General features: G+C 50.5%; 2 protein-coding genes across 8 annotated transcripts in view; both read left to right on the top strand.

Annotated features, from left to right (window-relative positions):
• Positions 1-16,692, top strand: part of ANK1 (ankyrin 1) — a 99,506-nt gene extending 82,814 nt beyond the window's left edge. For 3 of the 7 annotated variants that reach the window (XM_081269046.1, XM_081269045.1, XM_081269044.1), the window contains 6 exons: positions 271-829; positions 4,088-4,361; positions 8,932-9,015; positions 9,967-10,032; positions 10,342-10,474; positions 16,228-16,692. In XM_081269046.1, coding sequence (XP_081125172.1) covers positions 271-829; positions 4,088-4,361; positions 8,932-9,015; positions 9,967-10,032; positions 10,342-10,440 — 1,082 coding nt within the window. In that variant the 3' untranslated portion in view covers positions 10,441-10,474; positions 16,228-16,692. Of the gene's footprint in view, positions 1-270; positions 830-4,087; positions 4,362-7,776; positions 8,246-8,931; positions 9,016-9,966; positions 10,033-10,341; positions 10,475-16,227 lie in introns of those variants that run through there. The other 4 variants (XM_081269048.1, XM_081269047.1, XM_081269049.1 and 1 more) reach the window with 3 other exon arrangements.
• Positions 16,693-21,637: 4,945 nt separating this feature from the next.
• NKX6-3 (NK6 homeobox 3) lies at positions 21,638-26,412 on the top strand. The gene is made up of 3 exons (XM_081268941.1): positions 21,638-22,429; positions 24,487-24,656; positions 26,139-26,412. The coding sequence occupies exons 1-3, from the start codon at positions 22,048-22,050 to the stop codon at positions 26,376-26,378; spliced, it is 792 nt and encodes a 263-aa protein (XP_081125067.1). The 5' UTR covers positions 21,638-22,047; the 3' UTR covers positions 26,379-26,412.

The following is a 26,412-nucleotide window of genomic DNA, read 5'->3' as shown; positions in this document are numbered from 1 at the left end:
TTCTTTGCCATCCAGCAAAGGAGCCTGCCACGCCTTCTGTCCTCAATCCCTGGCTGCCCCCTACCCAGCTCAGAGCCTTGTTTCTCTTGCCAGTGTCCCAAGCATCAGCCACAAGGCCTGAGCATTGGACTTGGAGCTTGGAAAGCCCCCCCGCCCCGCGCATGCATCTCCGTGGCCGTGCCTGTGTGTGTGCGTGTGTGTGGATTTGCACGTAAGCGAGTGTGACCAAAATCGCTTCTGGAGCATGTCGCCCTCTGTCTGCCCATCCAGGTTACTCCTCGCTGCAGGACGAGCTGCTGTCCCCTGCCTCCCTGCACTACGCGCTCCCCTCTCCGCTGCGTGCAGACCAGTACTGGAACGAGGTGGCCGTCATAGACGCCATCCCCTTGGCGGCCACGGAGCATGACACCATGTTGGAGATGTCTGACATGCAGGTGTGGTCCGCGGGCCTCACGCCCTCCCTGGTCACTGCTGAGGACTCCTCTCTGGAGTGCAGCAAGGCCGAGGACTCTGATGCCACCGGCCACGAGTGGAAGTTGGAGGGGGCGCTCTCAGAGGAACCGCGGGGCCCGGAGCTGGGCTCTCTGGACCTTGTGGAGGACGACACAGTGGATTCAGATGCCACAAATGGCCTTATCGATATTCTTGACCAGGAGGAAGGTCAGAGGTCAGAAGAGAAGCTGCCAGGTTATAAGAGGCAGGAGGACTCGACAGGTGCAGGGCAGGATTCAGAGAATGAAGTGTCTCTTGTTTCAGGCCAGCAGAGGGTGCAAGCCCGAATCACAGACTCGCCCCATGTGAGTCGGGTGCTGGAGAGGAGCCAGGACAGGTAAGGGCCGCTGCGGTGGCGGAGGTCCCTTTCATCTTCCTGGGCTTCTGGGTAAGGTTGTGCATGGCGGCGAGCCCAGAGAGAATGCTTAAGTGCTGCTACTATCCTGGACCCTATGTTCAAATGCCCTGGAGCATTTAGCAGGGCACCAGCTTGCTTCCCAAAGCCACTGTCCATGAGAATCGAGCTGTGATCTGCAAAGGCCACTTCCTTGCCAAGACACTCCCTGGGTGTGGCCAGAAGGAGAGACCCTGAAAGGTGTCAGGACAAGGGAGAGTGGGAGGTGGATCCTAAGACTTGGGAAGACCCATGACTGCAGGGCGCTGCTGGAGCTCAGTGCTCTGGATGCCTCTCACCACTGCGGGTTTGCTGTTGAAGGCCATATTTAGACACCTCGAAGCCCTGGGGCCCAGGGAAGTTATTTGTGTGCAGTCACACAGCCTGCATGTGATTCCACTGATAATGGTGGCCTTTCTACTTATCCCCTCTGAAAGAAAGAGACTGATGGGTTTATCTAGACAGGACAGAGCTTTCAACAGCTCTGCAATGGTGGTTCTCCTTGCCAAGCATCCTATGCTGGGAAGGCAGGACACCGTTCCAGGGGCAAGGAAGCAGCTCCAGTAGTTCAGGCAAGAGAACTCGTGCCCTCCGGACACTGGGAGCCGGTGTACCTTTGAACTCCCGCTGTCCTAGCAGTGGAACCCCCGACTTTGCCGAGTACAGAAAAGGGCTCAGAGGTGAGAGAGTTCCTTGCGGTGCCAGAGAGAGATGAGGCAGGCATGATCTGGGTATCGCTTTGGCCTCCCTGCACCGGAACAGGAAGAGAAGGATGAAGGCCCTTTCCTCCATGTGGCGTTGCTCCATAAGTTTTCCCTAAAGCAAGGAGATGGTTCCCGTGCTTCCAGAAGAAGGCTGTGGTCACCCAGTGAGCTCAGGAATAGCCAGAGCCCGGGGAAACTGTTCTCACTTCCTTTTCCCACCACCTTGTTCCGTGGCCCCTCAGAGACTCAGGTAGGCTTGACCACATCCCAAGTGGGAGGGAAAAGAAAGCCATTTAAAAGATGAGACAGCAAAGAATTCATTTTGTCTCCTAAACTGATCCTTCCATGAGAGTGGAGAACTGGATAGACTGAGCCCGAGTGTCCAGAGTAAAATGCTGGCATTTTGGATGGCCATTCTTTCCACACACATTTATGGAATGCTTCCTGTGTGCCGGCCACTTCCTGTTGTAACAGCAGGAGTACTGAACAGGGAGTCAGAAGACCTGGATTCTAGGCCTTGTTATGTCACTGCCAGGTTCTGTGACCTTGGTCATCCACCCACTTCAACACGTGAATTTCATTCACTCAAACTAACAATGTTTATAGAGCACCTACTATGTACTAGGCACCTGTAAAAAGTGGCTAAGTTCTGATGAGATGGCATTGAACAAATCAGACAAAAGTCTGTGCAAGAAGCTTATGTTCTAGTGGGGAAATTGACAAGAAACAAGATCAAAGGAAATAAAATTAGAAGTACCACTGGCCTTCATATTCATGGGTTCCAAGTCCATAGTTTTAATCAATCATGGATCAAATACATTAGGGAAAAAATGCGTCTGTACTGAACATGTGCAGACTTTTTTATTATAATCATTCCCTAAACAATATAGCATAGCAACAATTTACATAACATTTACATTGTATTAGGTAGTATAAGCATTCTTGAGATGATTTAAAATGTGCAAAGGGATATGTGTAAGTTCTACTTGAATACTATGCCATTTTATCTAACATTGAACATTCATGGATTTCTCGGATATCAAGGTGACTTTAATGAAAATAGAAATGTTGGATACTGAAAGTGCTAAAAGGAAAAATAAGAGAAGGGAATTAGGAGATAGATATATGTATGGAGAGGCAGAGGGTTGAAATTATAGATAGGGTAGCCAGGGAACCCCTTGGGAGGGAAATTTAGTTAAGACTTAAAGGAAATAAGGGAGTGTGTCTTAGGCCCAGAAGAAGGCCTAGCTAGTGCTCATGCTGTGACCTGGAGCATGCCTGGGGAGATGCAGGGGACACTGAGAAGGTCATAGAGCCTCGGGGCCGAGTGAACAGGGTGATGAGGCCAAACATGTGGAGCCTTGAGGTCCTAAGAAAAATGGCCTTTCCAGGGTAGGATGGGGAGCCCTGAAGGGCGTTGAGCAGAAGGAGTGGCATGCCCTGGCTATTGCCTTGAAGAGCTTGATGTGACCAGGGTGAGGGCAGGGAGGAGAGTTAGGAGGCAGGAGTTGATGGTGACATGGACCAAGAGGCATCAGGGTGTGGTGAGAAATGGTTGAGTTTAGGTTATATTTTGAGAGCTGAACTCCAAAGACGCGCTGATTAATATGATGTGGAGTGTGGGAGAAAGGAGACAAGGAGGGCAGGTTCCCTTCAACTGGCAACTGCAAGGATGAAGGTGACTTCGTCCTTCATAACCTCAGGACTGTAGTGAGGACAACTGGGTGGAACGGGCGTGGAGCTGGATCCTCAATGCGGAACCCATCCTGCTGTCCTTGAGATCCTGTTGGAGAGCCAGAGTAGAGATGTGGGGAAGGAACGTGCAAATACACATCTGAAGTTCAAGAAAGGGTTCCAAGCTGAGCACGATGAGCATCTGGACAGGGTTTCCCACCATGAGCGGGAGAAGCTCCCTTAAAGAGGGAGCTAGCCGTGAGATCTGCAAATGGAACCCCAGGCTCTCCAGTGCTCAGAAGTCCTGGAAGTTAGGGGGACCCAGCAAAGGCCAGTAAGAAGGAGTGGCACTAGAGGGAGGGGGAGACCAGGCAAATGTGATATTCTGGAAGCCATAAGATATGTTTGAAGGGGAGAGAGTGATCACCCTTCCGATAAGGACTATCGAGTGACTTAGAGGGTGGGGTGGGAGACAGTCTGGGGATGCAAGATGATGGCTGTGGAGACCCCAGGAACTGAACCATCATCGAGCAAGTTGCCTCAGGAGCCCAGAGAAGAGAGCACTTAGCTTAAAAGGAGGGACCACTGCTCTGGTGTCCGTGGCCCTCTGTACCTGATGGCAGGAATAGGCCACATGCGCCTCCTCCCCAGAGTGGTCAGCTCAGTGACTTGCTCATGCTCTCCCTAGAGGTAGAAGACAGTGCAGGCTGTGCCCTGGATGAGCCTTAGATGGGGATGGGGATCATCTGAGAGAGCACAGACCGAAAGATGACCGTTGTCCTTTCTTTCTCCCTGAACATCAATCATCTGGCCTGGACCCCAGACCACACGACTGGGAAAAAGAAGGCTCCATAGTCACATACCTGCAAGATGCTGTCCAAAGCTCCTGGCAAGAGGAGGTCACGCAAGGCCCACACTCATTCCAGAGAACCATCACCACTGTCGGAGGGCTGGAGCCCAGCGGGTTTCAGGAGTATGAGCACATGCAGATGGAACAGCCAGAGGCGGGGAGCTCCCAGGCAGACAGGGAACAGAGCCAACAGGGCCACACGGAGTGGTCGCAGGCGGCCGGGAGCATCTTCTCCCAGGTGATGCAGGTGAGGCCCACAGGGAGCCTCCTCTCCTTGCTCTTTTCCAGCATCAGAAAAGAAGCCCTGAGGCAAGCTGTGTCCTTTCTTTAAAAATTGCAGCGGAGACCTCGCGTTCTCTAGGAGTAAGGACTCAAGGTCGCAGTCCACCTCTCTGCCTCCTTGACCTCTACTGGGGGAAGGGTGGCCTCACAGAGTAGTTGTCATCCATCTCAACAACATGGCAGCCTGGTGCTCATTCCCCTTTGGCCAATGATGATCAGAATGGTTGGGCAACTTGCCCAAGGCTTCACTTGCCCAGGAGGGCTTGAGCTAAGCCCTCAGTGACCCCAACACCATGGGTTTTGTTAGTTTTCTTTGTTGGTCATGCTAAGTTATTTTAATTGGTACATAATGATCTATAACAGGGGAATTGGTTGTTATGAACTTGCACGTGCACAAAACAGAATTTGGTCAATTTTTTCCCTCAATACCTCCTCTTTCTTTCCCTTCTTCCCTCCCCTTGGCCCCCTTCCTATGCTCTACTCTGCCCGTTGTGTTTTAGAAAGGGCTTAGAGCCAAACGGGAGAACTGGGCATTAGGCTGACTGGTCTGTATGACCATGCGCAAACCATTCTCTTCTCAGCACCTCCATGTCCTCTTGGGTAAATGAGGACTTGATTGGAATATCACAGAGCTCATCCAGCTCTGAAATCCTGTGTCTTTTGGGGTGGCTTAATGGGTTGGGAGGTGGTCAGGTAGAGATGGTTCTCTTCTCTGCTCCTCCTGCTTTCCTGGGTGTCTCCCTCCCTCCTTCCTTCCCTTCCTTTCTTGTGCTTCCCATCCTGTCTTTGGATTTTCCCTGCATTTTTCTCCCTTTCTTTTCTCCAATCCTCCCTCCCTCTTCCCACCTTCCATGGTTACTCACTCATGGCCAATCTTATTTTACCTGAACCACAATCCTCCCCCCCCACACACATTATTTTGAAGCAAATCTGAGACATCTTACTAATATGTGTCTTTTTGATTTATATATCCTTATAAAACTGCATTGCCATTCTGTACGTATGCATTTTTAATATGGATATAGCTGCTATGTGCTGAGCATCTTGGTCACTTTCTCTTTTCACCCAGCACCACTTCCTAATCCAGGAACCGTTTTCTCAGCCTGTCCTTCCTATTTCTATCTTTCTCTCCCCCTTTTACTCCCTGAACCTTAGCCTTGGCAGAAAACCTTTGAGGACTCCAGGACTAGGTTGACTCTACAATGGTTGGGAGCGGCTGGCTATAAAGAACTGCTAGGAATTAAGTAGGGTTTTATTTAGAAAGCTTGTCTGCCAAGTATGTGCACTCAGGCAGGACAGACAGCTGTGTTCATTTTTAACCTCAATCCACCCCAGTGCATTCTTTTCCATCAGGCTGTTCCTTGGCATCTACCCCTGCTCCTCCCAGGAAGAAGCGCTGTCCCAGAGCACAGGTGATCCTGATTGGGTCTGTTCTGGATCCCCAGGAAAAGAGAAAGGTGTCGGGGGGTTCTTTTCCACTGCCCCTCTGCAGTTATCCCTTAGTGAGAGGAAAACTGGGGAGCAGAGGAGAAAGCAGGACAGCCCCAGGGAATCACAGAGAGAATGCTTCCAGGTTGTCCACCCAAGTCCCTGGATTACAGAGAAAGAAATTGAAGACCTTGGAGGCCCAGGGCTTTGTCCAGGGTCACCCAGTGAACCAACATCAGGGACAAGAGACTCCCAATCACTTGGTTCCTAGTTCCACATTCTTATGACCAGAAGGAGTGATCAGGGCCACCGTGCCCAACCTGAAAATGGAGAACCCCATCACCTCCCTAGCCTCAGAGTGACTGGATGTGTGACCAGTCAGTAATCAGGTGTCAGTAATCAGCTGTCAAGACCCCAAGAGAGGATAATGAGGCCCATTGAAGACAATATTTTTAAAGCTCCACCCATTTACTAGTATTACCACTGAATTTCTAGAAAGAGAGAGAGAGAGAGAGAGAGAGAGAGAGAGAGAGATGCCATGTCACATGGGGCTTGGGAGTTGGGCCTGCAATGAATATAACCTGGCTGATTCTTCTGGGATCTGAGTGGAAATATCTGAAATTGGACTCTTTTTTGGCATGTGGTGTTAGGGATGGAACCCAGAGTCTCGCACGTCCCAGGCAAGGTCTCTACCACATTCCCCACCCCCACCCCAGCTCCTGGATTTGTCTTAGCCTTGTTAAAACTACATGTTGTGCCATGACCAACTCTTTTGCATGTGCTAAGTAAGGGCTTTTGTTTTTCCCGACATTATCTTGTTGAAATGAGGTGTCATATTGGGGGTGATAGGAGTTTGAAATCTGACTCCGTCATTTACTTACTTTTTCACTTTAGGCAAGTTACTTAAATTCTCTTTGCCTGTTTCTTTTATAAAAATGGGGAAATTATAGCACATACCTATAGGCCGTTGGTAAGGTTTAACTGAGTTAATGTGTGAAACACACAGAACAATGCCTGCAAAGCAGTGCACAGTGAGGTACATCTATGCCACTATTATCCAGAGTGGCAGTCTTCATAAACTCTGTGGAACTCACAGCAATTTTAAGAAGGGGTAAGAAAAGCACATTAATTTCCAGCTTATGAATAAGGAAAATTAGGCACTGAGAAGATGCCCCGCTTTCCCAAGACCCCACAGTGAGTGAGTACAGGGTGTCCCGGGTCTTTACAACAGGCTGCTACTTAAAAGGGGAACAACCTGACCCAGAAAGTGAAATTCCTTCCAGCCCCAGCTGCTGCGGCTTCATTTGTGAATCAGCTCTGTGCACGCAAGTGTAATACACGTGGTTCCTGCTCAGTGGGCGTCAGTGTCCTAGCACGGGAAGAGCCTTTAAGGACAGGCCTTAAATAGTCACATCAGTTCCATGCTGGAGTTCAGGGTTGTCATGCCCTGTAAAGGAGGGGACTGAGGGCTTGTGGGGCTCATAGGAATTACAGATCCGCTTCCAGGTGGCCCCACCACCTGTACTGGACTGCTGCCCTGCTCATTTGGCTGGGCCTGAGCAAATCTCTCCCCCTTGAGGCTATTTTTAAAATAAACTCTTCACTATCCAGGGTATTAGCTGGTCTCGGCCTCCAGCACAGGCAAACATCATTCTGATGACTGCAGTAGCAGTCCAGGGAGAAACATGAGCAACCACATTCTTGGAACATTTTATTTTATAGAGTCCTTGAATGAGAAATTTTCCTAGGGCAGAACTCCCTCTGGTTTCCATAGGGACAGGCAGGCCAGAAAGGCTAGTGGGCAGGCCCCCCTTCCAGGTCTTCAATGACTTTGACATGTGCTTTCTGTGTCCAGGACACAGCACCTGCCGGATTCCTTCTAGCCCAGTTGGACAGCTCCAGCAGCTGGTTTGGGAAGCTAAAATTATAGAAGCCTGACGTCACCGTGGAGTTAGGGCAGATCCCGGGGCTGCTCACAGGAGGGGCACTCAGGCCGGCTGTGTAGCGGGAGAAGGCCCATTCTGTCTCCTGCTTGGAGAGAGAGAAAGAGACAAAGAGAAAACAAGAGAGAGAGAGAGAGGATGGAAGGGGTCGCTGGGGGACTCGTGAGTCCAAGAGGAGAATGAGAGACTGGATCCCTGCAGCAGCTGGGCCCCGGTTTCCCTGGTCCCTGGAGGGCCAGGCTGGTGAGAGGAGGTGAGGATGTGGACTTTCATCACCCAACTCCTGGTCACCCTAGTGCTCCTGGGCTTTTTCCTGGTCAGCTGTCAGAATGTGATGCACATTGTCAAGGGCTCCCTGTGCTTTGTGCTGAAGCACATCCACCAGGAGCTGGACAAGGAGCTGGGGGAGAGCGAGGGCCTGAGTGACGACGAGGAGACCATCTCTACCAGGGTGGTCCGGCGGCGGGTCCTCCTGCAGGTAATGGCCAGGCAGGCGGCAGGATGGGAGCTTGAGGGGAGCACCAGAGGCCAGGGCTGAGGGGACACTGTTGTGCTGTGCATGGTGTGGAGCTGGGGGAAAGCACCAGGAAATGTGTTGGAATAGAAGGACCAGGAAGGCCTCCGGGGATCGGATTCTACACTGGGAGCCAGAGTTGTGTGTGGCTTCTCCCCAGCACCCAGCATGGGGTGACAGCCCAGAAAACTCAGGGATTCGGGCCTTCTCTCTCTCATCCAGTTCTTGTTGCCAACCAGCTTTGGAATTGTGGGCAAGTCACTCTCAGGGTAGCTAGCGATCTGTGGCAGGGCTTCTGGACTGTGGAATGCTGGAAAAATTATAAAACAGTGCCTTACCCACTTCTTCCCTCAGGGTTTCCTCCATCCAACTTGCGTAATCATCCCTATTTTGCTGGCTTCCTGGGCTGTTGTAAAGATCAAGCACACCAACCTCTTGCAAGCTCTGGGCCCATCCTGTTTTCAGGCCTTGTGGCCCCACGGGGGCGCCGCCCCTGTGCTGGGAGTCCTCGGTTTGGCTGCGGCTACTTGCTGAGCTGGAGTTTCCTGCCAGGGTGGGGATTTATTGGACGTGGTGGTTGCTGCCACGGCTCTCTATGTCCTCAACCTCCATTTATCAATCTTATATATTTTCCCTTTCTCTTATTCCAGGGAAATGAGCTTCAGAATATTCCAGGGGAGCAGGTGACAGAGGAACAATTCACAGATGAGCAGGGCAACATTGTCACCAAGAAGGTGGGTGCAGAGAATCCTCTGAGTTGGGGAGAGGCTGGATGGGGCTAGAAGCTAAATGGCAAAAGAGCATAACTCGGGCCACACCAACAGGGTAGGCATGGCTATGGGCCACCCCAGCGCTCGGGAGGAGCGGTTTAGGTGTGTGTTCTTGGTCTCCAGCAGTTTGGATGTGGCTTTTCTCACAGCCTCTGTGCCCAAACCTAGTCCCTGATGCTTAGCCTCTAAAATAGAGCAGTGTGCTGTCCCCAGCCTACCAGGCATCTCCTCTAATAAGAAGGACCTGGAGATTCACTGAGTAGGTAGCATATATTAACTCACTAGATGTGGTTTTGCCTGTTGGGTGTCAGGCCCCATGCTAGCTAGGGGAAACCAGGGAGAGACAACAGGGAGGATTTTGCATGTGCATCTGAGGATCGCTGCTTGCACTACGGTGGAGCAAGACCTCTTGCCCTGTCTTTCCTCCTTCCTTTGGGCGGGGTCCGTGTTCTTTTATGTTTTCATCTCCTGCTCTGATCGCATAGTAGATGCAGAATAAATGGTATTTGAATGTTTGGATGGATGAACAAATAGGGACTGGGTGGGTGGAATGGAATTATTGTAGATAAAAAGAAAATGTTCTCCGCCCTTGGGCACTGACAGGAGGATGGGCAGCTTTTGGCTTCTACAGATGCCAAAAGGCAGAATGAAGCACAGTAGGCCTGAGACAGACTTTACATGTGGTCAGACTTTGATCATTAAACAAAACCTGCCAAGAGCCCTCCACAAATTCTAGCTTTTCTGACATTGACCAGGGTGGGTTTTTCCATAAAGTAATGGCAGCAAGAGGCTGCTCCCTTTTCTTGTTCCCTCTGGGTAGGGCCCCTTATTCCTCAGATCTCTCTCCTGAGTCTTTCCTCACACTTTGGCTTCATGGTTTGACCAGCCCTTTCCCCCTTACCTCTTTTTTTCCAGATCGTTCGCAAAGTTGTCCGGCAGATAGACTCGTCTGGTGCTGATGACACCCAGGAGCACCAGGAGGTGATTGTTGAGGGGCCCCTGGAGGACCCTAGTGAGCTGGAAGCCGATATTGAGTACTTTATAAAACATGCCAAGGTACTGAGGGGGCTTTGGGCTCCCTCACTCTTCGGAGCAGCCCCAGGGAATTCCTCTGATGCCTGCCTCTCGGCCACAGCCTAGTCTGCACCGTCTGTCCCTGCAGTCACCTTCTTCCTGATGAATGGTGTTCCACCAGCTCCATACTGTCCCTTTTCCTTCCTTAGCTTTTGTTTTCCTTTCTCATCTGTCTGTGTGATCTGTTTTGCTTTCTGTCTCTGCTGCTGTCTCCAGGTGGAGCTGAGAGGGAGTGGCCTGCACCCGGACCTTATAGAGGGCAGAAAGGGGGCTCAGATAGTGAAGCGGGCCAGCCTGAAAAGGGGCAAACAGTGATCTCCAGTCTCTCCTCGGAGTAGCCTCTTGGGAGGTAACAGAAGCCTTCTCGTCCTTTCTGCATGGCCTGGCCCTCAGTGGAGTTGCTGCTCGTTTTTGGCCTGCATCCCTTTCTCCTAGGGTGCTCACTCTACCCAGCCTCTCTTGAGGCCCAACCTAGTGACTGTGTCTCTGAGTCTCAGTTTCTTCTTCAAGGAAACAGAGGCACATACTCTCAGGAAGTGTACAAATGCGGTTTTTAGAATTTGGTTTTGGTTTTGGTGGTGCTGGAAATCAAACCCAGGGCCTCCTGCATGGTAGGCAAGCGCTCTACCACTAAGCTACACCCCTAACCCCTATTCAGATTCAAAAGGACTCTTTCATGCGTGAAAAGCACTCTATCCATCTAAGGTAGTCACACTGTCTTAGAAACCAAGCAATGGGCTCCAGGGGTTGGTGGCAAGGACAGTGGAGAGTGCAGGAAAAACACTCTGGGCGGTGATATTTCAACACACTTTCCCAAAAAGAGCTCTCTAGGACCTGGAACCTAACTGAAGTTCTATCAGGACCCGGGCTTCAGTTCTCCTTGATGTTTCGTGAACCAGGCTGCTCCCTTGCTTTCTAGGAAGGGGCTGAAGTTAACAGACCCAAGGGGTGGATGGTGTTCTCCCTGGAAAGTCAGGAGGGTCATGGGGTTGGGAGCTGGGTGCCGGTGCATGGTGAGTGTGAGCATGGGGCAATGGTGCTAAGGAGGGGTGTGTGTTGTGCTGTGCTGTGCAGGGAGGGTCTCCAGCGGGCCTGTGCAGTGCTGGGGGCTTCAGCGGCCAGCTCTGATGATCTGCCCTCCCTGAGGGATCCTGTACTGAGCTGCCCCGAGGCCCTTCATTGTGCCCAGCTCGGGGCAGCTCAGTACAGGATGCATCGGGGTGGGAGTCGGCCGGGAGCGAGGAAGCATTGAGGCCCCAGCACAGCACTAACTGGGTTGTTGCCATCCAAATCCCCAAGGCCTGGCTCTGGGGCCAAGTAGCAAGCAGGAGCTGGCTTTCTGCATTCTGCAAAAAGCGGGCCGCTGTGTCCTGAGCCACCAGAAATGCTGACTTGGGGCTTCCTGACATATCTCAGCACTTGGGCAAAAAAGAGGACTGGCGGATCCAGTGAGAGGATAAAATTAGACCTGACTCCTCAGCAGCTTAAGGAGGTCACAGCATTAACCCCAGCATTGCCGGGGGTCCCACCCACTCCTGGCTTCAAAGGCTGAGGTTAGCTGAGATTCAGACTTGGAACTAATCCAAAGGTGCACAAATTTTTTAAAAGGAGAGTGAAGGGGAAAAGTACACTCTTCTGCCTTATTTTTCTTATAGTAGCTGCAGTAATGACTTTAAATTTGAGCTTCTGTTTGGCTCAGATTTTACCAATGTTCCTAAACAGGAGACAAGCAACCCAGAAAGAGGGCTAGGGGGATGGAGGGAATCTAGTATTATTTTTTATTGTTTAATTTGCCGCAGATGATCTGCAAAGAGGTTGAACCCACTACCCACCAACACCCAACACCATCACAGGTGACTAAGGATCAGACTACATGAGCATGGGTATCAGGAACAGGGAACGGCCTGGCTCCAGGACAGTGCTGGACCTTCTTCCAATAAAAGGCAAAGGGGATACCTGAGATTAGGGGTGACAGTGGTAAGGGAGGGAGCTTGGAGGCAGGCTCCTGGCTGTGTCCCAAAGGGCCTAAGGGGCAACATAAAATACTGAACCCTTCTAATGAGAGCAAAGGCTGCAGGGAAGATAGTGAAGGGGCTGCAGGCGCTCTAATTCTTAACATTTACTACCACCCACTCACAGGGATGGACAGGAGATCCTCCTTGTTCATTTTCAAATTCCCCTACTTGCTAAAATTCACTTGTAACCCAAAGCCAGTTCTCACTGTACTTCTGTGGTCATTCACAGGAAGGCACAGAAGGGAGAAAAGTTTGAGACGCCTGATGATGCATATCCCCAGATGAGGCTGAGCAAGGAGAATTCTGCCTTATTTCAGCTCTCACAGTTCAAACAAGCATCCTTTTATTGGTCTATTTGGTGCCATGTTTGGTGCATTTCTTTGGGTTTTTTGGTGACTTTCCTGTTTAAAATATTCTTCCCGGGCAGTGCTAAAAGGCTTTCTAGTGTTTGTAAATACAAAGAGGCTGTGATGTGCCTTCCAGAGATAATACATTTTAGAGAAGCTTTAGGAGCCGGTGCAGTGGCACATACCTATAATCCCAGTGACCTGGGAAGCTGAGGCAGGAAGATCACAAGGTGAAGACCTGCCTGGGCAACTTAGCAAGACCCTATCTCAAAATAAAAAATAAAAAGGGATGAGGATATAGCTCAGTGGTAGAGCACCCCTGGGTTGAATCCCCTGTACCAGAAGGAGAGTAAGAAGCTTCGTGATGAAACCAGTTATAGTGCTATTGATGGTGAGGTCAATGTGAATGAATCAGCCATATATATTAAATAAGGTGTCTTTGAACAGATCCCACATAAAATAGGGTTATATGTTTATTGGTCAATGAAAATGTGACCAGAGGCTTGTATTTCCCTTAAGAACAATGGTTCAGCATTCACGAATTCAGTGATTACAAACACTTTGTAGAATATGACTACATGTGAATAGTGAATAGTGAATCAGCTCTGTTTGTTTCAGAGAGTGAAAACTGGAGTTTGGGAGTCTAGATTCAAGGCCTGGCTCCTCCTGTTTACCTTAAACAGGTCATTTAACTGCCTGGAGTTTCAGACTCCTCAAAAGATGAAAATAGTCCCTTCTGAAAATGAGTTACACTTCAATTAAAAAAAAAGAAGAAGAAGAAGAAGAAGTGTCCAGGGCTGGACATGCAGTTGAGTGGTAGAATATGCTTATCATGCACAAGGTCCTAGGTTTGATCCCCAGAAAACCCCCTGCAAAAAAAAAAAAAAAATGAAACAACAATAACATTCAAAGGTTTACAAATAAGGGGGAAAGCTATGTAAAGAGTAAATAAGAACATACTCTGGCACTCAATCAATGGCGGATTTTATTTGTAATATGCCTCAGGGCAAGTCAATTGACCTTTCTAAGCCTCAGGTTCTTTATCTATAAAGAAGCAATAATGCCAATATTTTTCCTCCCAGGATGTCTGTGGTGATCGATGAGTTCATGTTTATGAAAGGGCTTTATAAATTGGCAAGTTCTACTATGCTCTTTCTCAAAGTGCCACCCACTTCCCTGTATTACAGTCATCCAAGAATCTTGTTAAAACATATGTTTTGGGGTTGGGGGTGTAGCTCAGTGGTAGAACACTGGCCTGACAATGTATGAGGCCCTGGGTACTAAGCCCAGCAGTAACCAAAAAAAAAAGGATATCTGTGAGTCCTGCCCCACCCAGTATTGGTGAATTATAATTCTAGAACTCAGGATTCTGTCCCTCAAGTTGCTCAAGTGATTTTTTTATATTGAATATTAAATTATTATGACTCTTTTTTTTAATTCTATTTGCCAAACTTCCTAGAAGTGGACTGTTGTAACTTCGTGTCTAAAATGTGACCTGAGACAAATTATGGTTATAGTTTAATTAAAAATGTGGAACCCCCTCCCTCAAAGGGCAGAACTTAATGGACTAAGCCACTCATTCTGATTCCCCCACATCACTCCCAACCTTGGGAAGGCTTTTGCGTTGGAGGCCTGGCAGGGGGAGGGAGTTTCCTGGCAGTGTGTAGAAGCTGAAAACTTGCTGTTTAGTCAAGGCATGATTGTTTGGGGCAGAGAGTAGCAGGTGGTGGGGTTTTCTTTGTGCCCAAGTATTTAGATCCAAGTATTAGGGTTTTCAGTGCTGCTGTAGGGACAGTGTGGAGCCAGACAGCTGGAAGGAGTGGAGTGGAAGCAACTCTATAGCCTCTGCATTACCAGGAACCTGAGCAGGGCTCTGGTGGTTCTTGGCACCCCTCTGTACAGGCCTGACTCTCCCTTGTAGAGCTCTCTGCAAAGCTGCAGGAGGAAAAAGACTACTGCCTTTGGATGTTTTTCTTTTTAGGGGATACTTTTACATTCAGACAATGTGGTTGCAAGACTTGCATTAACGCTGACAGTAGAATAGTTTAATAAGTTTAAAATTAGTCAGTAGTCTGGATAGGAGGAGTGGGGGAGGTAAAGTGGAGGTATGCGGGAGGTATGAGTCTACCCTCACAGCCAGCCACTGCAGGGACATTAGAGTTAGGGTATAAGAGAGAGAAAAAAGAGCCACAAGCACTGGGTAGGGGTGGGGACAGGTGCTACAGTGCAGAGAGAAAATAAGAGAAGGAACAAGGCTGGCACAACCACACAGAATGAAGGGAGCTGTTTTCTAAGTTTTGAAAGGGTGATTCCTTCCCAGGGGAACAGCTGCAGAGATGAAGCTCGTGTGCTCTCCCACCCCATGCTGCTGCTTGCTCCAGCTGGCCCTATCTCTGCTGCCCTTGAGTCTCACTTTACCCAAAAATGAAATGGGTAGTTATACCATAGTGATCTCCAAGGCTTTAACTTTCTCCTCTGCCCAGGGTTTGAGCCAGAAATGGGTCTTTCCTGAGCTCCAGATTTCACTTTGTCTCTTGTTCAAAGAGTGCTTACATACTATAGGAAACTGTAGGTAGGGGCTCTTGCCCCTGAAGTGTTTATAATCCAGCCAGGGAAATAACACAGATGTTTAAAAGAAAAGTCAACAGCAGGGCATGGTGGCCTGTAATCCCAATGGCTCAAGAGGCTGAGACAGGAGGATCACAAGTTTGAGGTCAGCCTCAACAATTTAGTGAGACTCTATGAAATTTAGTGAGACCTAATCTCAAAATAAAAATTAAAAAGGGCTAGGTAAAGCGCTTGTCTAGCATGCGAGAGGCACTGGGTTCAATTCTCAGCACCACATATAAATAAGTAAAATAAAGATCCAACAACAACTAAAAAAAAATATTTTAAAAAGGTTGGGGGAGGCTGGGGATGTGGCTCAGTGGTTCAGAGCCCCTGGGTTCAATTTCTGGTACCACCCCCCCAAAAAAAAAACAAAGAACAACAATAACAGTAGCATTTCCAGAGAACCCAATAACAAGTTTACATGCATGCAATGCTCAGTCCTAAGGAATTTATTTATTTATTAGTTCTTTTAAACATCACAATGATCTAATAAGGTAGGTCCTATTACTGTCCTCATTTTACAGCCAAAGAAATTGAGTCACAGAGCAGGTAAGTAACTTAACCAAGGTCAGGCAGCAAGTAACTGGGCAATCTGGCTGAGGAGTTCCTACTCCTAATCACTATACTTTGTAGACTCTTAAATGAAAAGTAGCTATGAGCAGGGAGAGCTTCCAGAGCTGGGAGCAGCTGCAGTTCTCAGGAAGGCTTTGTGCGGGACAGGTCTAGGGGAGGGGGGCCAAACTTCAGCAGAGAGTCAATCTACTGAGTGATTTCTCCCCAGGTGGCTGCACAGGCTTGGGAGCCTCTAGGCACCCCTTCGGGAGCACTCAGCACAGCACCCTCCCTGCCCCATGCAGATTTCCCAGGAAACTCACCCACTGTGCAAGAAACCAGTGGAAACTTGGGTGTTGCGGAGAGACTGCCTTCCCCAGGGAAGGGTGGACAGTATTCTGGGAAGTTCAAAGTCCCTAAGCACAACAGCTCACTGCTCATCACCTTGCTTGGGGAGTCTGCTTTCCCTGAATCAGACCCTATCTGAGTAGCCGGAAAAAAACTCTTGTGTTTGGAGTTTTTGCTGGGAGTTGCACCTTTAAATTCTAAGTGACTCCTTCTTTCTTTGTGTCTCTCAGGATCACACCTCAACACCCAACCCCTGAACTCCACACACTCTGCCATTCACACAGGAGGAGAGCTGGACCGGAGGGCTACAGAAGCGCTGCACATGTTCCTCTAGGCTCACAGCACGATCTCTGTAAGGGACTTCCTTTAGTCTCCTATTCCGCATGAACGACTGACTGACTGTAGACGCATGACCTACAGTCTTCAATCCTGCCTCCATCTGTCGGGAATCAGGGCAAAAGCAGCAAGAGGGGAGAGAAGAGAGAGAGGACAGAAAACAAGTATGAAAGAGAGCATATGGATGCAAACGTGAATAAGGGCTCTTTTGTGGCTGGGGATGGTTTTTGTTTTTGTTTTTTAAAAAAATTGTTTTGATTTTGACTTCGTACAGGGTATTTTTTTCCCCCAACCTCATCTGTGAGAAATCCATGTGGGCTTTTTGGAAAGGAAAAAAAAAAAAGAGAGAGAGAGAGAGGGGGGAAAAAGAAGAAAAAAGAAAACTAGGCATGAAATCAGTTTCGTATCTTCATCCCATGTCCTCATCTGCTAACCATCCCCACCTGCACACACCACCTCCATTCCATTCGTGACAACCCCTCTACTCCCCAGTGGATTGCTCCTTCCAGAATGCTCTCCATGACATTCAGGGGACACACACACACACACACACACACACACACACACACACACACACCTTCTCTTCATTCTGTCTACACACTGATTTTACTGTGACCTCTGAAACTGTATAGAATCTCCTGTGGATAAACTGGATTTTTTTTTTATGTTCTCTCTCTCTCTCTCTCTCTCTCTCTCTCTCTGCCAGTTTCAATATTAATCATCTTCCAATGGAAAATCATCACCTTGAGAGTGCATTCAGGGTTCCTTGTGTTAGGGACTTAAGAATTGGAGGCGAGGACCCCAGGCTTAGCTATAGGGCTCAAAGGGAGCCAGTGACCCATCCTAAAGGTCTCAGCTGGGGAAGGGCCAGTGGCTGCCCCAGGGTCGCACCAGCATGTCCAATAGAGAAGAGGTTTTCTATATCTTCAAGCACTTCTATCATAGTCTGTGTTCAAAGTGTAAACTGTACAGTAATCAGCCTTGTGTATATGAAAAACAATAAATACTATGCAAACCAATAGAAACACTTTAGCAGTATGTACCAAGCACTAACAGCTCAGCTCCTGAGGACTTCTCCAGGCTGCAGGAGAAGGAGCTACAGGCTGTCTTTCAGTGAAAGAGGAAGGAAGGAAGTAGGGCTAGTGAATGTATCTGCCAGTTCTAGATGTCAGGACCACCCTAAGGTCTCCCAGAGCCAACTTGGTGCTCGAAGTCCAGGCAGCCCGCAGGCTGGAGGTACAGGCTCTAGGTTCCAGGCTGGCCAGCCCCAATGCCTCCCCTTCGCAAGGCTCCTGACCACGTGCCCAGTGGGAGGAGAGCCTAAGGAGGATGGAGCTGCTGACCACCAAGAGACCCCGGGCTGGCCAAGAGACCCTTCAAAGCCAGGCTCTGGGTCAGGGCAGGAAGGAAATCGACAGCTGGCTGTTCCTCGCCTCGGTGCCATCAGGGAAGAGCCTTAAAGTTATACTAGAGCCTCCGGCAGAGGGAGGCCCGAATCAGCACAATCCGGCCCCGTCCTTGCCCGGGCGGGCGCCCTCTAGGGCCAGGAGAGAGACTGGTAGGCTCTTCTCCTCTCAAAGAGCCACTGTGGCGGATGTCCAGTCACCTTCCTCCCCTGCCTCTCTTCGAAGGTGTCCCCTGGGCACATTTAAATCTTCCAAGTAGCACAGAAGCGCCCTCAATGTCAGAGACCCCAAGGCTCTGGAGACAGATGGCAAAGGTCTCGGGCGGAACGGGGACAACCGGGCCTCCGCCGTCTGGCCCGGTGCTGCCCTACCCGGGCCAAGTGCGGTCGACTCGAGGGCCGCGTCCCGGACGGGCCCAGGCACTCGGGTCCGTCCGGGGCGGGGTTTGCTTTTGCTCTCCCAGTGGGGCGGGCAGGGGAGAGGAAGTGCCAACTCCTGGCCCCATTTCTCGCCGAGGGCTGCGTCTGAGCAGCTGCAGGCTCGCAGCCCCCTCTTGCATGGTGCGAGACCCAACGCTGCTCGGACGCGGGCACCGGGGCGCAGCGGTGGCCGCCAACGCCCCGCCCCGCCGCAGCGCCGCGCCGCGAAGCAGAGGCGCCCTGGCTCCCGGCCTGCGGCAGGAGAGGCCAGGCAGCGCGGCCAGGGACCGATTCTGTGAAGGCTCAAGGAAGACAGGCGCAGGGCTCGCCTCCTCCGCCTCGATCCTGTCCCTTCCTCTCCCGGGTCGCCGCTGCAGCTGAACCCAGTAGCCCCTCTTAGCGCCCCGCGTGGGCCCCGCGGCTCCAGGCTCTGCTTTGGCACCTTCCGCTCCGTCTGGCATGGCTGCTTGGCCCGCCGGCCCCAGGCCCTCGGTGGCATGGCTGCACGCTCCCGCTGCTAGTAGGAGCTGTTTAGGGGAGGAGTTTGGGGTCTCCACATGATGCCTAGAGAATGCTGCAGTCTGCACATTAGACGCTTTTTAGAAGTTTTGAAATTACCTTGATTTTTTTAATTGTTATGAAAAACAAATCATTTCTTGACTCTCCCATGCTCTGTTACTGGGAGAGTATGCCCCCCCACTCTAATGTATAGACCATTCTCCCTACACCAGCTGAACAAATGTCAAAATTAATAAAGAAATTGACTCATGACACAGGGCTCCATCTCTCCTTCCTGGCTTGTCTTTGGGGCTTGTGCTGGGGCAAGAGTAAAGCCTGGGTTGGGGTGTAGAGGGGTCAATAGGTGGGATCAGGAGAAGCCTGAACCCCAAAGAGGGGTCCACCAATTCTTCCTGAAAGCTTGGACAGCTCCTTAATTTAAACTGCCCACCCAGGGAGAAACCCCCAGAGAAAGGATAGCCTAAAGGCTACCATGAAATGGGGAGAAGTTGGAGGTCCGGTAAGGGACTCCACAAACTACCAGGGTATGGCCAATCCAGGCCCAGGGCTAGTATACACTGAGTGACATTCTAGCTCTTTCTGTGAAGGCATCTGGTCCTGCACCCCATGGCATTAAACGTTCCAGAACCAACCCTTGCTATAGAGAGGATATGGCCCTGTTTCTATATAGTTTCTAATACTTTATGCAAGGTTGGTCACCACTCTGGCCTCAGTTCCTCATGGGTCAAATGGAATGAATTCAGCAGTTGCTAAAGTCTCTTCAGTTTGTCATCCTGGAGTTCTGGACCTTTAGTCTTAACATTAAATAAGAATCAAAATTTGTAGAAGACTTCTTTCTTGGTAAGTTCTCATTATTAGGGAATGAATAATTCACAGTTCCAAGGTCCCTGGAGCATCCCCAGCTCTTGCTCCACCCCAAAAAGAACTCTTGGAATCTGAAAGGCCACCCAGAACAATGAGCCGGTCATTGCTGTGCATTTATATTATCCAGAAGGCTTTTATAAAAGGTTTCAGAATCACAGTTGCATGGGTGGGATCCTGTGGACATCCCTGGAAATCAGAACTAACTTCCAAAAGGATGGTAGTGCGCGGCCTAGTAGAAAAGCCAACTTAGATGAATAAGAACTTATCTTTCTTACTGGGCTTGGCTGTGTATACCTGTAATCCCAGAGACTCAGGAGGCAGAGGCAGGAGAATTGCAAGCTTGGGCAACTTAGCGAGACTCTGTCTCAAAAAATAAAAAGGGAGGGGGGAGAGGGCGGGGGAGTTACACCTACATGTAAAAATAAAGAAAGAAAGGGCTGGGGATATAATTCAGTGCTAAAGTACACCTTGGTTCAACTCTCAGTATCATCCAAAAAAAAAAAAAAAGAAAAGAAAAGAAAGAAAGAAAGAAAAAGAAGGAAAAAGGAAAGAAAAAGAAGAAGGAGGAGAAAGGCCATTTTTCTTGTTTATAATTCAAACTTATAGAAAAATCATCTCACACCCTTTATAAGGTCTTCCTTAAATTAACTGAAATTTGTGCTACAGAGAATGGCTCAGAGAGTCTTTCCCTCCCCAGCCCTGGACCCTCTGCCTTCTACTGGAAACTAACAGAAGGCCAGCAAAGGGGTACCTAATCCCTCATGAGCACAGACCACAAGTGATAAGAGAGTGAACTCTGCAGAGCCCATGGACTGGTCAGCAAGGATTTGGGGACTTCCAGGCAGAGGGAGGGCAGAAGTTCATCTGTCAGTCACTAGTTTTTCTGTCATTTCACATTTTCAGACAAGTAGCAGGCTGGTTCTCATTCTTAGAGAATAGCATTCAGGAAAGAATGCTGCCCAGGGGCTGGGGATGTGGCTCAAGTGGTAGCACCTTGCCTAGCATGCATGAGGCACTGGATTCGATTCTCAGCACCACATAAAAATAAAATAGATATTGTGTCCACCTAAAAAACTAAAATATAAAAAAAGAATGCTGCCCAAACCAGGAATAAACTTGTTTCCTGGAAAGTGGGCTCTGATTCCTCTGCACCTCAATTTCCTTGTTTGTAAAATGAGAGATTGCCCCAGTAGAGCCTCATACAATATAAATACTCAAGGAAGAAGGGAGGAAAAAAGCATATGGGTGCACTGAGATTTAATCCAGTTCCATGAATCAAATATTTACTGAGCCCCAACTGAGCCCCAACCAAGTGTTTGACACATGGCTCCACCACGGAAGCAGGGGACATCTCAGCATCAGAGATTTCAAACCCAGACACCAAGCGAGTCGGAATGTGGCTATTGCTCTAGCAGAGGCACAAATGAGGAAGAGATCCTGGTGGAGGGGATCAGGGAAGGCTATCCAGAGGCAGAGGTGAGAACACACAAGTGTACCACCCCCTTTTCAGCTTCAGTGGGCAGGAAAATGCACAAACCCACTACCCTGAGAGCTGCCCACTACCCACCCCCGACCCAATCTGCCCATCAGGCTCTAAAATACTCACAGGAATTTTCTTCCCCGCAAGAAAGCAGACATTTCCCAGCCTCTGCACTTACCCTGTCCCAGCACCAAGGAGGAAAGGGAAGCAGCCGGTTCTCCTGCATAGCCTGGACTTCAGCAGATAAAGGGGCAGGAGCAGCTCAGGAAAGTGACCTCTGAGCCCAGTCTCCTCACTCTCAGGAGGGCAGCTGCAGGAACTGTGACTTCCAGCTGCCTCAGGAACCTCCAGAGACCTCCTAGATACCCACCTTTTCCTAGATGCTGGTCTTGGGGGGATCAGGTGGAATCTCTGATGATGAACAAGAGCATCTAGAGCTAATTCTCTCTCTCTCTCTCTCTCTCTCTCTCTCTCTCACACACACACACACACACACACACACACACACACACACACACACCCTGGCTGATTTTACAGTCAATCTTTCAAAGTGCAATTTGTCTAGCAAAAGCCAATGTGAGGCCCGTGTTGCCTCCACCAATGGTGGCACAGCTCTCACAGCTCAGCCAGTCTCCAGTCTGTATTCTAATGGGCCATATCTTTATCAGGGAAATGTCCCTTCTCTGAACTTAAAACTTCTCATGGAGGGTCCCCAGACTCGGAGGCTGAGGAGGGGGCTGTGCTGAGCTGGGAGGAGCACCCTTCTCCCACAGGACGGGCCGAGAGGAAAGGTGCGTGGGGAAGCCCCCACCTGCCCTAGTGGCACCTGACTTCCGAGCAGCTGACGTGGGTGCCAGTCCCTGGTGAAGGGCTGGACCAGATGCTGTAGGTGGGGGGCAGTCAGAGGCTTGGGGCTGCTTCTGACTCTCCACACCTGCCATGAGATTCTCGGCCAGGATCTGGGGTCTCTGGCTTTAGGGGCCTGGACTCGGGCTTCTCACTCTCCCGCTGCTTGACCCGGAGATCATGGAGTCCAACCTGCAGGGGACGTTCCTGTTGAACAACACGCCCTTGGCGCAGTTCTCAGAGATGAAGGCCCCCGTGTGCCAGTACTCCATGCAGAACTCCTTCTACAAGCTCAGCCCTCCAGGGTTGGGCCCCCAGCTGGCCGCCGGGACCCCCCACGGGATCACAGACATCCTGAGCAGGCCTGTGGCCACACCGAACAGCAGCCTCCTCTCCGGCTACCCCCACGTGGCAGGCTTCAGTGGACTGGGCTCCCAGGGGGTCTACTATGGCCCCCAGGTGGGGAATTTTTCCAAGGCTGGGAACGAGTACCCTACCCGGACCCGGAACTGCTGGGCGGACACAGGACAGGACTGGCGAGGCGGGCGGCAGTGCAGCAACAGTGAGTAGAAGGCAAACCTTCACCCCCAGCCCAGCCCAGCGCACCCAGAGCCAGCCAGACTCAGGGGAGGAGGAGGAAGGGGTATGAGACAGGGAACTCACCCTGCCCACCCTACCCACCTCACCTCAGCCGCCATTAGATAGCCCAGCGCAGTTGCCTGGGTCCATTTTCTCAGTTTGGTGCAGGACTGAACTTACCCTCTCTGGCTCCAACCCCAGCTTTGCTTAGACACAGATGTCTGACCCCCATCCTTACCTATGGCCACCTCAGCTGCCGTCCCAAGGAACCTGGGACTTCCAGGCCCAGAAAAGCCCAAACTGCCCACCTCTACCCTCCACAATGTCCAAATGGCAGCTCATTATTATTATTATTATTATTATTATTATTGTTGTTGTTGTTGTTGTTGTTGGACACAATACCTTTACTTACTTATTTTTATGCGGTGCTGAGGATCAAACCCAGTGCCTCCCACATGCTAGGTAAGTGCTCTACCACTGAGCTATCTCCACGGCTGGTGGCAGCTCATCTGGCTTCTGGCCAGAGCCTTGCCACTGCTTCTTCATCCCCAAAGCAGGCAAACCCTACCACCAGTGAAGGAAATCTGCCACTGAGTCACATTCCCAAAGAGCCAGCTCATGCCTGGCATGTTTGGGGACACTGAATGCATTCTGACCCCCTCAAGCCCCTGCCTGTGAGTGAGATGGCTCATTTCCCACCTTCCTTCTCGGGGTTTATAGCAATAGTAGCAGCGACAGTCCAGCCGTCAGAGCTGGGGCTGAGCCAAATTGAACTTGCCCTGGTTGCTGGAGGGCTCTCCTCAGCTCACCCATGCCTGAGTCTCAGTTTTTAGAGAACTAGTCCAGGGGGCCCGTGGTGTATGTCAGGGACTAGTGGAGGTAGCAGGGGCATGTACAGACAGGTAAGGCTCACCTGGAAGGCAGGCAGAGGGAGCCTCCATTTTTGTCTGCTCTCTAGGCTCCCCCACTGAGATGTGGGTATGAGATCAACCATGGAAACTCCCTAAGCGCAGCCTCCCCTCTGCCACATTGCTTGGAGCCTCACTGCCTGACAGCCTGTGCCTCCCTCAACCTGACACTTAGGGATTTTTATGAGGATAGAGACCTCATCTCTTTTACAGCCCAGCTTTTTGGATACTTTAAGCCTCAAGTCGCCCCTCCCTGACCCCCATCATCCTCTCCCACCCTACTCCACACTCCAACTCTTCTATCCTGAATGCATGTACACACGAAAATAGCAAAGATCAGTGACCAAATTAAGTCAAAGGGAGCCAGGACTGAAGATGATGGTCTCTCAGGAGGTCTCTTCCTCTCTCTGTGCCTCAGTCTCTCCACCTATAAGAAAAGGAGATGGGACATGGGTTGTCAGATTGTGCTGACCAAGGCCCAACACCTGGTGATTCTGCTTCCTCTGAACCCTACTGCCCCTGAGCATGCTGCCGTGGCTGGGGTGGGGATCTCCAGCCTCCATGCCTCCAGTGTCACTGTAGCCGTGTGATCTTCAGACCTGGTGACATGGGGGAGTAGCACACTGGGATTGGAGGCTTTCCCTCCTTGCTTTTCAAGGGACCTGAGGAATTGCAGCCCAGAAGCAAGAAAGTGGAGAGAAATCTACAGGTTCCTGGGGCCTTGTCTTGGTGACCTGAAGGAACATCCTTGTCTTGGTGTCTTGTGACAGAGAGGAAACTCCTATTGTCCTTTGGAAGAAGGCAGCATTATTGAGTAGAGAGAACGTTAGACAAAAAGGCAGGAGAACCTGTTCTAAGCCCTGTTGATCCTAAATAGCTATAACCTGGGGCAACTGCCCTCTGGGGCTGCCACCCACCCAGACATGGTAGAGGTCACAGTCATTGTTATCTGAAATGTTAGTAATGTGGCTAAAGTGATAGGCATCATGATGCTCCAGCAACCTCAATGGCTTCTCCATAGGAGGGAGCTCACCCTATAGGAGAGGTAGGGAAGGGCTGGCATCCTGCAGGCAGGGCATGGTACCCAGGTGCCCCTTCTTCCTGCTAATCCCACTTCCCTTCCTCCCACCAGCCCCAGACCCCCTGAGTGACAGCATCCACAAGAAAAAGCACACTCGGCCCACATTCACAGGGCACCAAATCTTTGCCCTGGAGAAAACCTTCGAACAGACTAAGTACTTGGCTGGTCCTGAGAGAGCAAGGCTGGCATACTCACTGGGCATGACCGAGTCGCAGGTCAAGGTGAGTCTGTGTGGGTGAAAGCAACTGCCTTGCAGTGAGGGCACCTGCCAGGACAGGATGCCCTGCGTGGGAGGGAGGTAGCCACACTTTTCCAATAAATCCCAGCCCCTCAGAGGGAGGCTGTCCTGGTGTTTGGGAACTACTTGCCCATCTAACCTTAGAGATTACAAGAATTAACAATAAAATAAATGGCTGTCATCTACTGAACCTGATGCTGAATGCCTCTTATGTAGTTCATTTAATTATTATTCATTTGACAGATGAAGAAACAATCTCAGTTGAGCCTCTTGCTCAAGGTCTCCTGGGTGGTAAGGGCAGAGCTGGGAAGGGGACTCCAACCTCAGGCCTTCCCCTCTTCCACTGTCTGAACCAGGAAACCCAAGCACCAATGGTAGCCACTGAGCCAAATTAAAACTGGATTCCTCTTGATCTCTCAAAGGAGCTGGACTTGGTTTAATTATCTTTCAAAAAAGAAAAAAACCCTTTTCTACTCACCGGTCCAAAAGAAGATGGGATGGGATAGCAGATGTAAGAAACCTTGCAGGCCAACATGAGACTTAGGGAGGGTAGATATGCCCTGATACTTCCTACCACGGGGAGTGTGAAATAGCCTCCTAAACAGGCCTCCGAAGATCTGCTTCTCCCTCCTCAGACTGCTGGGGGCAACTTTCTCAACTTTGACATTACGGCTCTCCCCAGAGATTTGGGGTGGGGACACCAAAGAAGAAAACCTTGAGCTGCGCCAGACCTGCCTAGCTTAATGAAGCAGTCAGGTTCTCGCAAGTACCAGAGGCAAGCTGGACCCTAGGTCTGGGCTTGGCTGCCAGCCTCTGGGACCACCTGTTCAGACAAATATTTGCCCTGCTGGAGAGTGAAAGCTGATGAATGGAAATGGAAGGAAACTATCTGGGCCCCTCTTAGGTATACTTCTGCCTCTTTAGGTATCTTCAATCTTTACACCAAACAATGTACATGTTACTGTTCTAATTTGGGAGAAATTATTCATGAAGTTCAGTGAAAGCCTAAGAAGCTAAAAGAAGAGAGGGTTTTGTTGTTGTTGTTGTTGTTTTTGTTTTGTTTTTTTAGGTCCTGGGGCCTGGGGTTGAACCCAGGTGTTTAGGCTCTACACTGAGCCACACTCCCATCCCAAGGACAACTCTTCAACACCTAGAGAAGTGCCCAGACCTGGACTAAACCCTTTCTACCCTGGTATTTCAGCATCTCCCACCAAGTGCATCAGATGGCAAAAGAGAAGGAAACTGCACTTGCAGGGAGGGTTGCCCCAGATCTGCAGCGGTGTTATTTTATTTTATTGCCCCCATTCCCCAGTAACGTGGCTATTACAGTTCACTCCAAAATCGAGCCATTTATTTTCCTACAAAAATAATAATGACAGCGCTTTCTGCGGAGTGGAGCTGTCCTCTTACAAAGCCGCCCGTGTGCGCGGTGCGTGCGTGGTCCTCAGAGTCTCTCTCACCCCAGGTGTGGTTCCAGAACCGGAGGACCAAGTGGAGGAAGAAGAGTGCGCTGGAGCCCTCGTCCTCCACGCCGCGGGCCCCGGCGGGTGCCGGCGCGGGCGGGGACCGCGCGACCTCGGAGAACGAGGACGACGAGTACAACAAGCCGCTGGACCCCGACTCCGACGACGAGAAGATTCGGCTGCTGCTCCGCAAGCACCGCGCCGCCTTCTCCGTGCTCAGTCTGGGCGCGCACAGCGTCTGACGCCCGCCTGCCCCGGCCCCTCCGCCAGCCGCCC

The sequence above is a fragment of the Spermophilus citellus genome, assembly GCF_964194105.1.
Source record: "Spermophilus citellus genome assembly, chromosome: 16".
NCBI lineage: Eukaryota > Metazoa > Chordata > Mammalia > Rodentia > Sciuridae > Spermophilus > Spermophilus citellus.
Note: the sequence above shows the minus strand (reverse complement) of the source record. Positions and strands in the feature narration are given on the sequence as shown.

Excerpts from the sequence above, each read along its gene's own strand:
- NKX6-3 (XM_081268941.1), top strand. The coding sequence starts at position 22,048 with ATGGAGTCCAACCTGCAGGGGACGTTCCTGTTGAACAACACGCCCTTG. Across the intron at positions 22,430-24,486 it reads CGGGCGGCAGTGCAGCAACA|CCCCAGACCCCCTGAGTGAC; the intron begins GTGAGTAGAAGG and ends TCCTCCCACCAG. Across the intron at positions 24,657-26,138 it reads TGACCGAGTCGCAGGTCAAG|GTGTGGTTCCAGAACCGGAG; the intron begins GTGAGTCTGTGT and ends CTCTCACCCCAG.